General features: G+C 37.1%; 2 protein-coding genes across 2 annotated transcripts; both read left to right on the top strand.

The window, feature by feature from the left end:
- Nucleotides 1-329: 329 nt before the first annotated feature.
- On the top strand, nucleotides 330-4,701 carry pnp4a (purine nucleoside phosphorylase 4a). Its single transcript, XM_067387304.1, has 6 exons — nucleotides 330-396; nucleotides 760-923; nucleotides 1,285-1,388; nucleotides 1,842-2,017; nucleotides 2,115-2,305; nucleotides 4,191-4,701. The coding sequence occupies exons 1-6, from the start codon at nucleotides 374-376 to the stop codon at nucleotides 4,406-4,408; spliced, it is 876 nt and encodes a 291-aa protein (XP_067243405.1). The 5' UTR covers nucleotides 330-373; the 3' UTR covers nucleotides 4,409-4,701.
- A 662-nt stretch (nucleotides 4,702-5,363) lies between these two features.
- Nucleotides 5,364-13,494, top strand: c6h20orf96 (chromosome 6 C20orf96 homolog). Its single transcript, XM_067387303.1, has 10 exons — nucleotides 5,364-5,499; nucleotides 5,595-5,715; nucleotides 5,804-5,931; nucleotides 6,017-6,175; nucleotides 6,301-6,400; nucleotides 9,657-9,814; nucleotides 10,002-10,103; nucleotides 10,207-10,293; nucleotides 10,413-10,531; nucleotides 12,751-13,494. The coding sequence occupies exons 1-10, from the start codon at nucleotides 5,467-5,469 to the stop codon at nucleotides 12,809-12,811; spliced, it is 1,068 nt and encodes a 355-aa protein (XP_067243404.1). The 5' UTR covers nucleotides 5,364-5,466; the 3' UTR covers nucleotides 12,812-13,494.
- Nucleotides 13,495-14,978: the final 1,484 nt, after the last annotated feature.

Here is a 14,978-nt window from a genome sequence, read left to right as displayed (position 1 = left end):
TCCTATGATTAGCTCTGTCGAAAAAATCCCCTTGGGATGCAATTACATTTTGAATTGACTATGCATTCACAAGTAAGAGCACCAGATATTCTTATGTGTTCAGTTTTAAAAGCTTACTAAACTTTCAAATCTGATTGAAAGTTTAGTTTGCCTCTGATATTATACTTAAGACACACCTACAAATTACAAGGCAATTCATTTGGCATGACTAACTATTACACTGAGTTGTAACCAATCAGAGCATTTGTGTGTGTTAGTGAGGTCAGACACTAGGTTTACTTAAATGGAGAGGGCTGTTCTCTCATTCACACACTGCTCAAATCCAGGAACACTCAGTTTAAAACCTTCTTTAAGACGAACACACAACACCAACATGCATAGTAAAGACCAAATCTGGTAAGTTACATTTTCTTTCCATCTTAAGATTAAGGTAAAGTACATTTTAGGATTGTGTGGATGAAGAAATGGCATACATAAATACTTTTTTCTTGAAAAGTTTAGCTCTATTTAATACAGTTTAATTCTGTAAATTTATTTTATTTTACCATATGATTCAGGTCAAGCTAATTATTTGTCTTTAAATCAATATAATACTTTTTAGAAGTTCACAGTCTATACAGTCAGCAATGTGCAAAACATGAATTCCATTCATATCTAATGGGAAAATAGTCAGTAATTGATGCTTTAAATTCCACAGTTGCCTCTAATGAATATAGTCAGGCTTTCAGTTTAATAAAGATGTTTCATTCTCACCACCAGCCATGAGGACTACCAGAGAACGGCAGACTGGCTGCTGTCCCAGACACAACACAGACCTAAAGTGGCCATCATCTGCGGCTCTGGACTGGGCATGCTGGCGGATGCTCTCAAGTGCCAAGAATCTTTCAAATACTCTGACATCCCTGGCTTTCCTCAGAGCACAGGTAAGAATGGTCAGAGCACGCGACAATGTATTTGCTGCAGTGTTTTTCTCCATTTGCTAAAATAAAGACAAAGTATTATCAAACAGTAGAGCATGGCACTAGCAACATCAAGGTCATAGGTTTGATTCCCATGGGAACTCATCAAAATGAAAAATGTGTCTCTTGAATGCAATATAAGTCGCTTTGTATAAAAGCATCTGCCAAATGAATAAATGTAAATATTATGCTAGCATGTTACATTGTTAAACTTTTAACCTGCAATTTTAAATGGATGCATGAAACAAAATGTTTTGTGTGTGTGGTGTATTTTGTTACAAGTAATAATGCTTGTATGTGTCTGTGCTTGTGTGTATTCAAACAGTGAAAGGTCATGCTGGAAGGCTTGTTTTTGGGGAACTCAAAGGGAAGACCTGCGTGTGCATGCAGGGTCGATTCCATATGTATGAGGGACACTCACTAAGCAAGGTTTGTCCTTTTGTAACATTATAGTTGTCCCTACTGCCACTTTACTGTAATTTAATGCATCCTCGCTGAATACTCGCTGACATTTCATCACGTGTCGTAAAGAATAATATTGCATAACAAAATTATATTGCATTCCAAAAGTAACTCCTAAACACGGTTCTATTCATGCTGTGTCATGCTGCAGTCTATAATGATGATAGAATAAGGAGATTCCTTTTTCTTTTTGGATGCCCGCACAGTATATTCACTCCTTACTGGTCACGCTAATTTGAGTCACATGCTTTATGCCACAATTCAATGAAACTTTTGTGTGGTTTACATAATACAGGGTTAGATTACAATGGCTTATTGCTAAAATGCCTTGTAGAGTACAGCAGCAAGCTTATGAAGGTTTATGACAAAGGTGGTGGATGTTGAAAATGGATTACCAGAATTTGTGCTTGTGTTCCTCAGGTCACTTTTCCAGTGAGAGTGTTCAAGCTTCTGGGTGTCGACACCTTGATTGTCACTAACGCTGCGGGGTCGCTAGCGGACAGTTATAGCTGTGGTGATATTATGATCATACGTGACCACATTAACTTCCCTGGACTTGCTGGACTGAACCCTCTCAATGGCCCTAATGATGATAAGTGAGTATCAGCGTACATGCTGAAGTGAGTTAAGAAAGCGTTCATTCATTGTAATCACCAGTATAAGGAATGTAATCGTTTATCGGTCACTATCAAGGTTTGGCCCTCGGTTTCCACCCATGTCTGGGGTCTATGACAAAAGCCTACGGAAGATTGCATTCGACATCTGTAAGAGCATGGGTGTCTCCCAGTATGTCCAAGAAGGTGTGTATTGCATGGTGGGAGGACCCAACTTTGAGAGCATCGCTGAAGCCCGACTTTTGCACAAACTGGGAGTTGATGCAGTTGGTAAGATGGTGTCTCATTTAGTAAAATCAATACAATTCATATCTAATCAGAATCTTTAAAGTGCCCTTATTGTGATTTTTCAGATTACCTTTTATGTAGTGGGCTACATAGCTGTTTGTGAATGTAAAAGGTCAAAGTGCACAATAAATGGAGTTATTTTTTCTCAAAAAAAAAGAATGAATCGGTTCTGAACTGCCTGAAACGAGTCATCAGTAATTAATTGCAGATAATGCCAGCCTATGGTCTTCATTTGCTTCCCGCAAACATCTACTTTGACCCGCCCTCAAACACTGTGGTTGTAGTGGAAGCCTGGATGAGTTTGGGTCGTGTTGTTTCATGTTGAAAAGACGCTGTTTTCTGCACTGAGAGAGCGAATCTACTTTGAGGACTCCGGCTCGAAATTCAGATTTATATACAGGGTTGCCAGGTTTTCACAAAACTCGCCCAATTGCTCCTCAAAACTAGCCCAATCGCATTTCAGGTGGGGTCCTACAGTAAAAATCGCGTTCCGGGAGGTAAAATCCGCATTTTTGGCATTTTTTCGCATTCCAGGGGCTAAATATCACGTTATTTGGGGTTGATTCAACCCGCGGACATGAAAAACAACCCGCGGCAACAGTGTAAAAGTAGCCCAATTCTACGGGAAAACCGCAGACTTGGCAACACTGTTTATAAAGGCTGTTTCATTTACCACGTGTTGTAAGCGGTAGGCCAGTCATAACAAACTGGGCCATCTGACCAATCAAAGCTGAGTATGCTTTTGGAAAGGATGGGTTTTAGAGAGTCTGAATCCTTTAACAAACCATTTCAGACTCTGTGAAAAAAGAGGTGATGCTGATGAATATTGACCTTGGATGCATGAAAACCTATTGTAGGAGACTTCCAAAACTAAATTAGGAACCTTTGAAATAGCATAATAGTGACACTTTAAATTAAAGGGTTCACCCAAAAATGAAAATTCTGTCATTAATTACTCACCTTCATGTCATTCCACACCCGTAAGACCTTCGTTCATCTTTGGAACACAAATTTTTGATAAAATCCAATGGCTCAGTGAGGCCTCCATTGACAACAAGATAATTAATACTTTCAGATGCCCAGAAAGATACTAAAGACATATTTAAAGCAGTTCATGTGACTACAGTGGTTCAATCTTAATGTTATGAAGTGACGAGAATATTTTTTGTGCGCCAAAAAAAACAATAACGACTTAATTCAACAATATCTAGTGATGAGCTATTTGAAACACTGCTTCATGAAGTTTCGAATAAGTAGTTTGGAGTGTGTATCACACTGCCAAAGTCACGTGATTTCAGTAAACAAGGCTTCGTTGCATCATAAGTTTTTCAAAACACTTCGAAATTTCAATGGTTCACGTGACTTTGGCAGCTTGATACACGCTCCGAACCACTGATTCGAAACAAAAGATTTGTAAAGCTTCGAAAGCTTCATGAAGCAGTGTTTTCAAATCGCCTATCACTAGATATTGTTGAATAATGTCCTTATTTTGTTTTTTTGGTGCACAATAAGTATTCTCATCGCTTCATAACATTAAGGTTGAACCACGGTAGTCACATGAGCTGTTTTAAATATGTCTTTAGCAGCTTTCTGGCCATTTGAAAGTTTTAATTTTCTTGCTGGCAATGGAGGCCTCACTGAGCCATTGGATTTAATCAAAAATATCTTAATTTGTGTTCCTAAAATTTCCATTTTTAGGTGAACTAACCCTTTAAAATTAGGCAGGATTTTGGAAAAACTTGTTCTTTTCCATTTGTGATAATAGTGGCACAGATATAACACACTTCATGTATATTAACATTTCATTTTATAGTAATAGTTATATCGTCTTAATTATTATTAATTTATACATAATTTTCCTTTAAAGGAATGAGTACTGCACCAGAAGTGTTGGTCGCCAGTCATTGTGGCATGAGAGTCTTTGGTCTCTCCCTCATCACTAACAAAGTGGTGAAAAGCTATGAGGACAATGAGACTGTCAATCATGAAGCTGTGCTGGAAGTGAGCAAAATGCGTTCAGAGACGCTGCAGGCGCTGGTCACAGAGCTCATCAGCCGCATGGACATCAACAACAACACGACATGATATCATCAGCACTGTAACTGCCATTTAAAACCTCATCCAGAAGAATCTGCAGCAATGCGGTGGTCACTTTTTTCATTACTTTATTCTTTTGAGTGTAACTACAGAACATGTTTCAATAACACATTTGTTTAAATATTTAAATGTTAAGATTTTATTATTTGCAGTGATCATAAATATGATCAATTTTGATGGTGCCGTAACAACAAACTTAAAACACTGGGCTATTCAATATGTTATTCATTAAATGTTTATCTTTTTTTGTATGTGCGCAATGAAATGTGCTTGAAAATGTGCTCAGATGCATGTGTTTGCATCTGTATATTCATGATTGCATAATATTAGGGCCTTTTATGTGGGAAATTATGCAGTAAAATGTTTTATGCACTGCTATTCGTTATACAAATGAATATAATTCCTAATGTTAATATTTTGATGGTAAAGCTGGATATTTAAATCCTTCCTATATGCTATTTATAATACATTTTATATTATCTGTGTTGTAAATTTGCCATTGAATAGACCTGTTTTGTATAACCTTATCTTATATAAAACAGACACATAATCGTATCTATAATGCAAGAATGTCAGAAATAAAAGTGTATTTTGAAAATATTTTACAATTGTTTAATCATGTACTGTTCTGCAATACAACAATAACAAGTGTATTTTGACACGAATAAGCAGGCCTATATTTTACTGTTGAATTCTTTATTCACTCACTTTTCTACAATTTATAGGGATTTATAGAAGTTTATATTAAGGATTACATTCACTTTTCTGTTAAATAATGAAAAATAGAATTACAGAAAACAATTTTCGCGCATGCTCAGTATTTCCACTAGATGGCAGCAGAAGTACACAGGCGTGTATCTCCGGTTGCTATGGCAAACTTCTAGACTACGGGAATTGTTAAAGAACTCTCGACGACTTTTTGATATCGACAAAACTGTGAAGAAAACCGCATCATGACACTTCAAGAGATGCTGAAATTTCATCCGGTGGTATGACTGACTGACTGACTAAACTGTGTTTATGATTGTTACGTGAATATTAATGTAATGTTCGGGAATTTTATCACAGATAATGAAAAGGTTTGCAGTACACTCCACTTATTCTTCCATGTAACGTATGAGTATTGCTTTCTGTAAAGTTAGACTAAACATTTTTTATTAAAACATTTTTCAAGGATTATAGCAAATGGGAGCGAAGTGCAAGACCTAAGCCTCTGCTCTGGGCAACACTTCATCATAAAGCAGTCATATCATCTAACAAAGGAGAAAATAGACCATCTCCAACTGGAAAATCAGGTATAAACATGGATAAGGATGAAAGTAGTACCGTAGTGAGACATGTCTGTCTTTATGCATTGTTTTGTAATCTCTGCTTTATGAACAGGAACATTTCAAAACACTGTCCAAAATGATTTCACAACACTCCCCAAACTCTCTACAAGAAGGACAACTGAAAAAGTGGAGCAGGACCAGATCACCTCAAAGAGAGAAGACAATATCACAACACTGATGGTGTGTACTGTCAAGCAGGAAAGGTGACTTTGATAGTTCACTTGTGTTTAGTTTACACAATGTTGACAGCTGCAATCTGTTGTAGTTACTCATCACATCCAGAAAAGAAGCAATAAAAGACCTGGAGGAGCACTGTGAACAGCTTCAAGAGAGGAATCTGCAGATGGCCAGAATCATTATGGATACAGACAGAAGCTCAGTCTCCAGAGCCAAAGAACTGCTCATACAGAGTGGACAAATGAGGGTGAGCTAAATTGTATTACGTTTTAGATCCCACTGTACACAGAGCACTGAACTCATACTTTTCAACGGTGCACAATTATTGAGTTTCCTTAACCAGTAACATATGATCTCTTATGTACTTTCTAGAGATCAGTGGTAGGCTTGAAAAAATTGGATGACAATCTTATTAAAAGTGCCAAAGCAGAGCTGAAAGATACAGAGGAAGCATCACAGACTCATCTCAACGGTTAGTTTGAAGTTCTACACTTTACAATCAGTTATGTTTTAGCTATTTTCTAGGGTTGTAACGATACCCTCATGTCACGATTCAATATATATCACAATACTGAACTCACAATATGATAATATTGTGACATATGGTAAAAGGATAACAAAAAGTGTACTTGATTAAAGTGCTAAATTTGGTATTACATTGGGGGTGGAAATGAATAGGCTTGGACTTGGTGCTGACACCTGGTGTCACCAATGCACAGGACAATGGTGACACCAGAATAAAAAATATTTATGATTCTAATGCTGAAACACATATTTATTTAAGTTGAATATGTTTGCACTCTGTCACTGACTAGATATATTTAAAATAATGTAGGCCACTTTTTACTGTTAACACAAGACATTTGGCATTATCAGGACACACAGATATTCCCCCATTGCATTATTATACATTATATTCAACATTACAGTTCAGACAGGACCACTTTGCAAGTTACTTGAGTTTCTTGAAACACAATTTATCTTTGGCAGTATGGTTCCTTATGGGGGTTCTTGCTCCAGAATTAATTGAACATACAAGAGCTTTAACATTAACCACGCGGAACCATCAGCTTGGAAGTACATAGACAATTAAGACACTTAGTAATGTCTTTAAAAGTGAACAGTGCTAATCGTGTAGATGTGGCAGTGGGACGTCTAAACTGTAGCTTGGTTATGAGGATGAGCGTCTCTCAGCAGTGAGGTCCATGCCAACCGGGACTTGAGAGCCTTAGTGATCTGAAACAGAAGGCGACAACCAGAAGGTGCACAGTAATATACTCATGCTTATAATAGGGAGGGAGGGAGGGTTGCGAGCAGTTTGAGCATACTTACCAAGCAGTAATGCCACATATATATGTCCCCTGTCTAATAGGAGAATGGTAGTGATTGGAGCGATTTGACAGCTGACCGCATCAGCTGGTCACAGCACTATGCCTACGTGGCCTGACTGACTAACGCTGCGCTCGATTAGTTCAATGTAGTATTGACACTAAAACTCTGCAAACTTGGGGGTTTTTTTCACAGAAATTTTCATTTTGGGTGAACTATACACAATACATATTGTCACAATCCACGATACGATATTGTTGCATTTTTGTATTGCAATATATTGAGACATGATATAGACATGAGCCCTACTATTTTCATTATTACATTTAAATGCAGTTTATACACTGTATGGCCAAAAGTATGTGGAAACCTTTTTCTAATTAATTAGGGGCCAAGCACTGAAGGTGTATTGTATCTGTTGGCGTTCTTTTCTTCTTCTTCCGCTCTTGAGTCTATGGCAGCCCATAGAACCGTATGGTAAAAAGTTGTGAGATTTGGCACACAGTTAGACGACAGTCTGATCTATGTCCATAGCAAATTTGGAGTCTATATCTCAATCCCTCTAGCGCCACCGGCTGTCCAAAGTTGCGCTCATGTTTGTGTTAATAACTTTTGAACCGTAAGGGCTAGAAACAAAATCGAGTGCACCCTATGACGTCATTTTCCATCATGAAACTTTTTCCGCCATTTTGAATTTTCTGAAAAACATACTTTTTCGAACTCCTCCTAGGCCATTACTCTGATTTTCACGAAAATTTAACTAGATCATCTTCGGATGATGCCAAAAAAAGTTATGGAATTAAAGTCGATTCCTCAAACCATTTTCGAAAAACACATGAACGAATTATACATAGTGCTTGTGAAAATAGACGTAAGGCTGTATCTCCGCAACGCTTTATCGTATTCAGACCAAACTTGGTACATGTCATCACAAGCATGACCTTGTGATGAAATAAATTTGGTCTCGTTGGATTCAGGGCATCATGCCGAGTCGAACGATATCCAATTTTCCCATATCGGACATTTTGGCCAGCGGCCATTTTGAATTTTGTGCTAAAATGCTGTATTTTACTAACGCATTAGCGTATCGTTACGAAACTGGGTATGGGTCATCAGCACAATGCCCTGAAGGAGCCTGAGAAGTTTCGGACAAAATTTACAAAAATGCTAATAACTTTTGACTATTTTAACTGATTGTAATGAAACTGGTCTCAGTTGATTCCTTGGGTCATGCCGAGAACACAGATATAAAATTTGCCATAGTCAGCTGAACTTCCTGTCCGCCATATTGTTTTTCTTTAAAAACATACTTTTTCGAACTCCTCCTAGACCGTTGCTCCAATTTTCACCAAAATTGAACTATATCATCTTCTGACCATGCCGACAAAAAGTTACGGATTTCAAGTCGATAAGTCAAACCATTTTTGTATACCGGAGCAAAGAATTTGAGGCATGATGCAAAAACGACTCTTGAAGCTGTATCTCTGCAATGCTTTGACATATTGACACCAAACTTTGCAAGTGTCATTGTCACCTCAGTCTGACCATACCACAACAATTTGGACACAGCACCACCTATTGGTCGAAAGTGATTAACCATTAAATCCTAATTTTTAATCTTTTTTCAGCTCTTTTGCCTTAAATGATCTTAATAGGACTTTAATTGCTCACTGTTGCAGTTAATCTGATGCTCCCAGCCATGTTGGCTGGCTTCTTGTGCCATTTTTGTGCTTGGCCCCGTAATTGCTGCTTGCACCTATATTTGGTTTTGCTATTTCAGCTACACTACCATTCAAAAGTTTGCAGTCTGTACATTTTTTTTAAATGTTTTTGAAAGATGTCTCTTATGCTCACCAAGGATGGGTTTATTTGATCAAAAATACAATAAAAACATTGAAAAATTAGGATTCTAAAATATTTTTAATTTAAAATAACTGTTAGAAATGTAATTTACTCTTATGATAGTGAAGCTGAATTTTCAGCATTCATTATCAGTGTCACATGATTCTTCAGAAATCTTTCTAATATGCTGATTTCAAACATTTCTTATTAAAAACTTTAACTGTTTAATATTTTTGTAGAAACCATGTTTTAGTTTTCTTTGATGAAAAACAGAATTTATTTGAAATATATTGTTGTGTAAGTGTTGAACAGTACTGTACGTCCATTACAAGCAGGCTCATAAAATCGAGCACACATAAACATTTAATGTAGAATGAGGCCCTCTTCTGTTCCTGCGATGATAATGCCCCTGTGCACACAGAGTAGTCTACATGTTTGGGTATCTTGGTACTTTTGTCCATGTAGTGTAGCTGCTGCTATAGCTGTTATTGGTAAAGCAAAAACAAACAACCCCAAACTTCAACAACACATTTCGGCTGACTATCTTATAAGTGCAGGTTTGCAGAAGCAGTTGGACATGGTAAAAGCGAAGGTGGTAAAGGCTCGGAAAGAGCTCCGCTTCCTGAAGACATACAAAGATATGGAGTTCCCAGTCAAGGCCTTGCAGATTGCAGACATGAAAAGTAAACTGGACAGACTGAAAGAGATGCAGAAGGTAAAAAATGAGCAGGACATACTGCCTGGATGAACGTTCTGGCCATCTGATGGGAAAAGAGTAAAAAGTACTCAAAGTTAGATCAAGGAAAATGCTTAGTTTCTTAAAATACACATGGTTCCAGCTCCCATAACAACTCTTCAATGTTCAATAATGTTTTAATATGTTTCTCCTCTGTAATTGTCAGGAAGAGCAAGAGGATGTGATTCTGTTGTTTGAGAAAGAAATGGTCAGTTTGGAGAGATGCCAACGCAAAAGAGAACAGGAAGTGCTGTCTGCCATTGTTGAGGTAAAGAAGCTCTTTTATGTCAAATTTTATATTTTTAATTTTTTTAATGGAGTTCATTCTCAACTTTAGGTGCATTATATTATGTTTGTTTTTTGGTTTTCAGAAACAAGAATCCCATGTCCCTCCTGTTGTCAAACTTGTGGCCTTACAGAATTGCACAATGACGGAAGAGATTAATATGCACAGAAAAGTAATTATTTTTTAAGTTATTAATGTAGACTCAATAAATTATTTTAATAAATAAAGTATGTTAATTTGGAAATTAAATGATTTATTTACATTGTATATTTACTGTATATATATATTAAGCTGATAATGGAGCTAGAGAAGAAGAACAAAGAGCTAATGAAGAGTATTCAGGAACTGCAACTATCAAGACGAAACATCAGGAAAGAGATCTTCCCAGATGTTTTCCTGAAATCAGATAAGTGAGTGGATGAGGACATTGAGACTGAGTTATTGAGGCAAACAGCTTCTTTATCACAAACAGTTCTTATGTCCTCAATTAGCACAAGAACACTGCCAAGCTCTTCAGTTGAAGCATTCCCAAGTTATACAGTAATTGCAGTTGCAGAGAAAAGTTCTCACAAAATTGGCCACTTGAAAGGAAGTTCAACAAACCCCTCGAAATGTCTAACAGTGTTAGTATGACCCGACCCCTCCCATAAACAGATATAGAACAGCAACACTTCATTTTCAAGAGCCTACTCAAACATACTGACAGCACACAGCCCATGATAGTTTAACATCTAATATAGGTTAAGATGCTCATTTCATGCACTGAGAAACAATTTAAAGGCTTAGTTTACCCAAAAATTACTAAACCTCATGTCGTTACAAACCCACAAGACTTTTGTAAATCTTCGGAACACAAATTAAGATCTTTCTGATGAAATCTGATCACTTTCTGTCCTCCGTTGACAGTCTACGCAACTACCACTCTCAAGCCCCAGAAAGGTAGTAAAGACATCATTAAAGTAATCCATGGGACTCCAGTGGTTTAACCTCAAATTTAAAAAGTGATGCGAGTGCTTTGTTTGCGCAAAAAAAAATACTTGAACGCCCGTCGGAGATGGATTACTTTTCACATGGATTACTTTTATGATGTCATTACTACCTTTCTGGGGCTTGAAAGTAGTGGTTGCGTAGGCTGTCAATGGAGAGACAGAAATCTCTCAGATTTCATTAAAACGATCTTCTTTTGTGTCCCGAAGATGAACGAATGCCTTGTGGGTTAGTAATTAATGACAGAACTCTCCCTTTACAGGATTAGTTCACCCTCTGTCATCATTTACTCACCATCATGTTGTTCCAAACCTGTATGACTTTCTTTCTTGTGCAGAATGCGAAAGAAGAAATTCTGAAGGATGTTTCAACTGTTTTTGTCCATACAATGAAAGACTATGGGGTCCAAAACCAAATTAGACCCACTTGACTTTCATTGTATAAACAAGAAATGTGAGATATCTTCTTTTGTGTTCTGATGAAGAAAGTTATACAGGTTTGGAATGGCAAGAGGGTGAGTAAAAGATGACAGAATTTTTTATGTTTGGGTGAATGATCCCATTTTAGGTGAAAGATTGTGCAGATAAGTATGATGAGTAGCACTTTCCCTGACCCAAGGAGCTTTATTGGAGATCCAGCATTGTAAATCTGATAAACTAGCGGAAAACGTGCCCTATCTACTTTCAAACAAAGGCTTGGTTTGGAAAAAGTATTGGGCTGTTGGAGATGGTGTAATATTACACAGTTTTGGAAAAGACTCCAAAGGCCATCTTAAAGATAAATGAAGAACAAGAGAATGCTGGGCATTCATGGAATCCCTGGCGCCCATTAAAGGTTAATGAAGGTTTCACATTTCCCAACAGTCTGTTCCAAAACAGCATGTCAGTTTCCTCTCCGTGACAATCGGTCATATCTCCAAAACAATCGGACACTTTATTCCAAGGTCCTGTGAGTGCATGCACAACCTCTTGCCACCCTTGGGAGTGGTTATACCACAGTTAAGATTTATTCATATGGACTTTCGGTCCTTAAGTGTTGTGGCCTAGGGGACAAAGAACGTGGAAAACAAGCCAAAAACATTTAGTGTGTTCACATATCATGTCACACTGAGCATCATATTACAAAAAGATTTCCATTAAATGGAGATAATGATAAACAGATCTGGGATTTCCTTCTCTGCTCGTGACAGAGGCATGGCTTTAGTATCTGCAGATGTCCTGAGACCCAGCAGAGAAAGTTCTTGTGTTTCCGGTCTTAAACAAACTGTCTCAGGCTGTGGTGACCATGTTTAAAGGCAGATGTTCCATAAGGAGTCCTCCGCGTTTACAGATATCTTTGTGCTCCAAAATGAAATTGTCATCATTTGTTGTTCTGAACTTGTATGGCTTTCTTGTGTGGACCACAAAAGAAGATATTTTGAAAAATATATCAGTGTTTTTGTCTATACGATGAAACTCATTGTGATCTGAAGTAGTTTTGGACCCCATTGACTTTCATTATATGGGCAAAGACAGCATTCTTCTGAATATCTTCCTTTGGGTTTGCAATGACATGAGGGTGAGAAAATGATGACAGAAGTTTCATTTCTTTGGTGAAGTGGGTTGTATAATGGCTGATACACACTGTGTTGTCTGTATTTTAGGTGTACTCCAGATATGGACGTCCATCTCGATATACCACAAGAGGATTTACTTCCCATGTAGCTCTGTGCTGAATGCATTACCTTTTTGAGTCTTCCCTTGAGCTGCTATATATTACAGATGAAAATCAATGGAGCCACTTCATTAAATCACTTTACTCCGTCAAACCGTTTTACAGATCTTCTTTGCTTTATTTGTCTTTGCTTTCAGTTTGTTTTATTGGCTTGGTCCTCTTTATTTTTTCTATATATTGCAAGTACCATAATTTATTGTGCCTTTAGACATGCAACTGCATACTACATGTATTTTAGTGTAGCACAAACTAAGCTGCAGATGTTAAGTGACCACTTTCATTTGGTAAGTAGTAACAGAATACCTCTTTAAAAAATCAGACTTTTTATATTTGCATGAATACAGTAGTCTTATTATAGGTACACTAACATTAAAAAATACCATTGCTCACCAAGACTGTTCACCAAGGCCATTAATTTAATAAAAATCACTGTAAAAAACATTAATATTCTGAAATATTATTACAATTTTAAATAACTTTTTTCTATTTTAATATATTTTAAAATGTAATTTATTCCTGTGATGTCAAAGTTGAATTTTCAGCAGCATTACTCCAGTCTTCAGTGTCACATGATCCTTCAGAGGTCATTTTAATATGTTGATTTGGTACTCAAGAAATATTTCTTCCTATTATCAATGTTGAAAACTTTTGTGCTGCTTAACATTTTTGTAAAAAGAACAGCATTTATTTGAAATAAAAATCGTTGTAACATTATAAATGTCTTTACTGTCACTCTTGAGCAATTTAATGCATCCTTGCTGGATAAAAGTATTAATATCTTTCAAAAACTTTTCCGAACAGTAGTGTATGACAGTATTAAAGTCCCCCTGTAGTCAATAATTTTATCCATTAAAACTCATCTTTGATCACCAAAATGACATATTTAAAAAAAAATAATTAAAAATAGTTTCAATGTAACTTGACACCCTTGGCTCATTTAATATATGCAGATCAATTAATATGCAAATTAGCCCCACCTACACTTGTTCATGCCAGCTCAGAGTTCCACTCGGTCAACTTACTGAGCTAAACGCTGCGCAAGGGTATCGCTCTTTACAACATCGGACACATAACAGTAATTAATATGATTATCCTTTTGCTTGACTCTGTTATCAAACAGCTAATAATGTGCTGCTAATGTTACACAAACCATGTTCCAGTTCACCATATCAGTCAGACAGCCTTCTAACAATCAGTATCCATACAAATGCTTTGAACAACTCAAAACGTCAGTGGAGAAGAGCATATAGTTCATCATAACATCGTAATATACATCATACACCCGTTATATTGCTAAATCTTCACGATATTTCATATCAACACAAAAATATATAGCGATAAGCTGGCTTCGCTCGAGACTCCCCTGCTAGTTCACTGTTAATGATATGCTAAAGCCTATTGACGTGATTGGTTACAAGGTAGTTTGTGACATCACGGTCACCAGAGATTTCAAACTGTGGGTTTGAGACTTTCTTTCACTGCAGTTTTAAGGAGAAAATACTCAGCAATTTAGTTGACATGAATTCGCACATGGTTTGTCTTAAAGCATATTAAAAACACCACATAGAAAAAAAATACAATACAAAAGTAAAATGCTTTCAGAATAACAGGCCACCATTTTTTAGAGAACACTTTTTTTAAAGGTGCTAAAGAGGATGTTTTGTTTTATACATTTTTGCAATACTACTTGAAACTGTCTTTACTAACTGATAAAAGACTATTTATTAGGTGCACTGAAAGGAATAATATTAATATACATCATCTGTGCACGAGGTAGGGCCTTAAAAACATCAGCCAATCGTTTACGCGATGATTGGCCCTCTGGCTTGTCAATCACTGCCATGACATTCCTTGTGAGAGACGAGCGTGGCTGTGCACTCCAGAAACTTTCCACACTCCACAGGCGCTTCATGCAATGTTTTTGTCTGGAGACAGATTATGAGTTACCTGCGGTGAGTCCGACATAATGAATCCACTAGCACGACACAGCGAATGCCGGTGGTAAACACTCGTGTTCCAATACTCGTGCACAAGTTTTGGGAGGCGTTCCCTTGAAATGAAGCTGTGAAGGAGGGGGGTTGTTCTTACGCATGCGCTCATTTCAAAAACTCAGTAACGGTCTTTGGTTTCTCAGTCAACGAAAAGATCCTCTTTAGC

The sequence above is a fragment of the Chanodichthys erythropterus genome, chromosome 6, assembly GCF_024489055.1.
Source record: "Chanodichthys erythropterus isolate Z2021 chromosome 6, ASM2448905v1, whole genome shotgun sequence".
In the NCBI taxonomy this organism is placed as follows: domain Eukaryota; kingdom Metazoa; phylum Chordata; class Actinopteri; order Cypriniformes; family Xenocyprididae; genus Chanodichthys; species Chanodichthys erythropterus.
Note: the sequence above shows the minus strand (reverse complement) of the source record. Positions and strands in the feature narration are given on the sequence as shown.

Excerpts from the sequence above, each read along its gene's own strand:
- pnp4a (XM_067387304.1), top strand. The coding sequence starts at position 374 with ATGCATAGTAAAGACCAAATCTG. Across the intron at positions 397-759 it reads CATAGTAAAGACCAAATCTG|CCATGAGGACTACCAGAGAA; the intron begins GTAAGTTACATT and ends TCTCACCACCAG. Across the intron at positions 2,018-2,114 it reads AATGGCCCTAATGATGATAA|GTTTGGCCCTCGGTTTCCAC; the intron begins GTGAGTATCAGC and ends GTCACTATCAAG.
- c6h20orf96 (XM_067387303.1), top strand. The coding sequence starts at position 5,467 with ATGTTCGGGAATTTTATCACAGATAATGAAAAG. Across the intron at positions 10,104-10,206 it reads TGCTGTCTGCCATTGTTGAG|AAACAAGAATCCCATGTCCC; the intron begins GTAAAGAAGCTC and ends TTTGGTTTTCAG. Across the intron at positions 10,294-10,412 it reads AGATTAATATGCACAGAAAA|CTGATAATGGAGCTAGAGAA; the intron begins GTAATTATTTTT and ends ATATATATTAAG.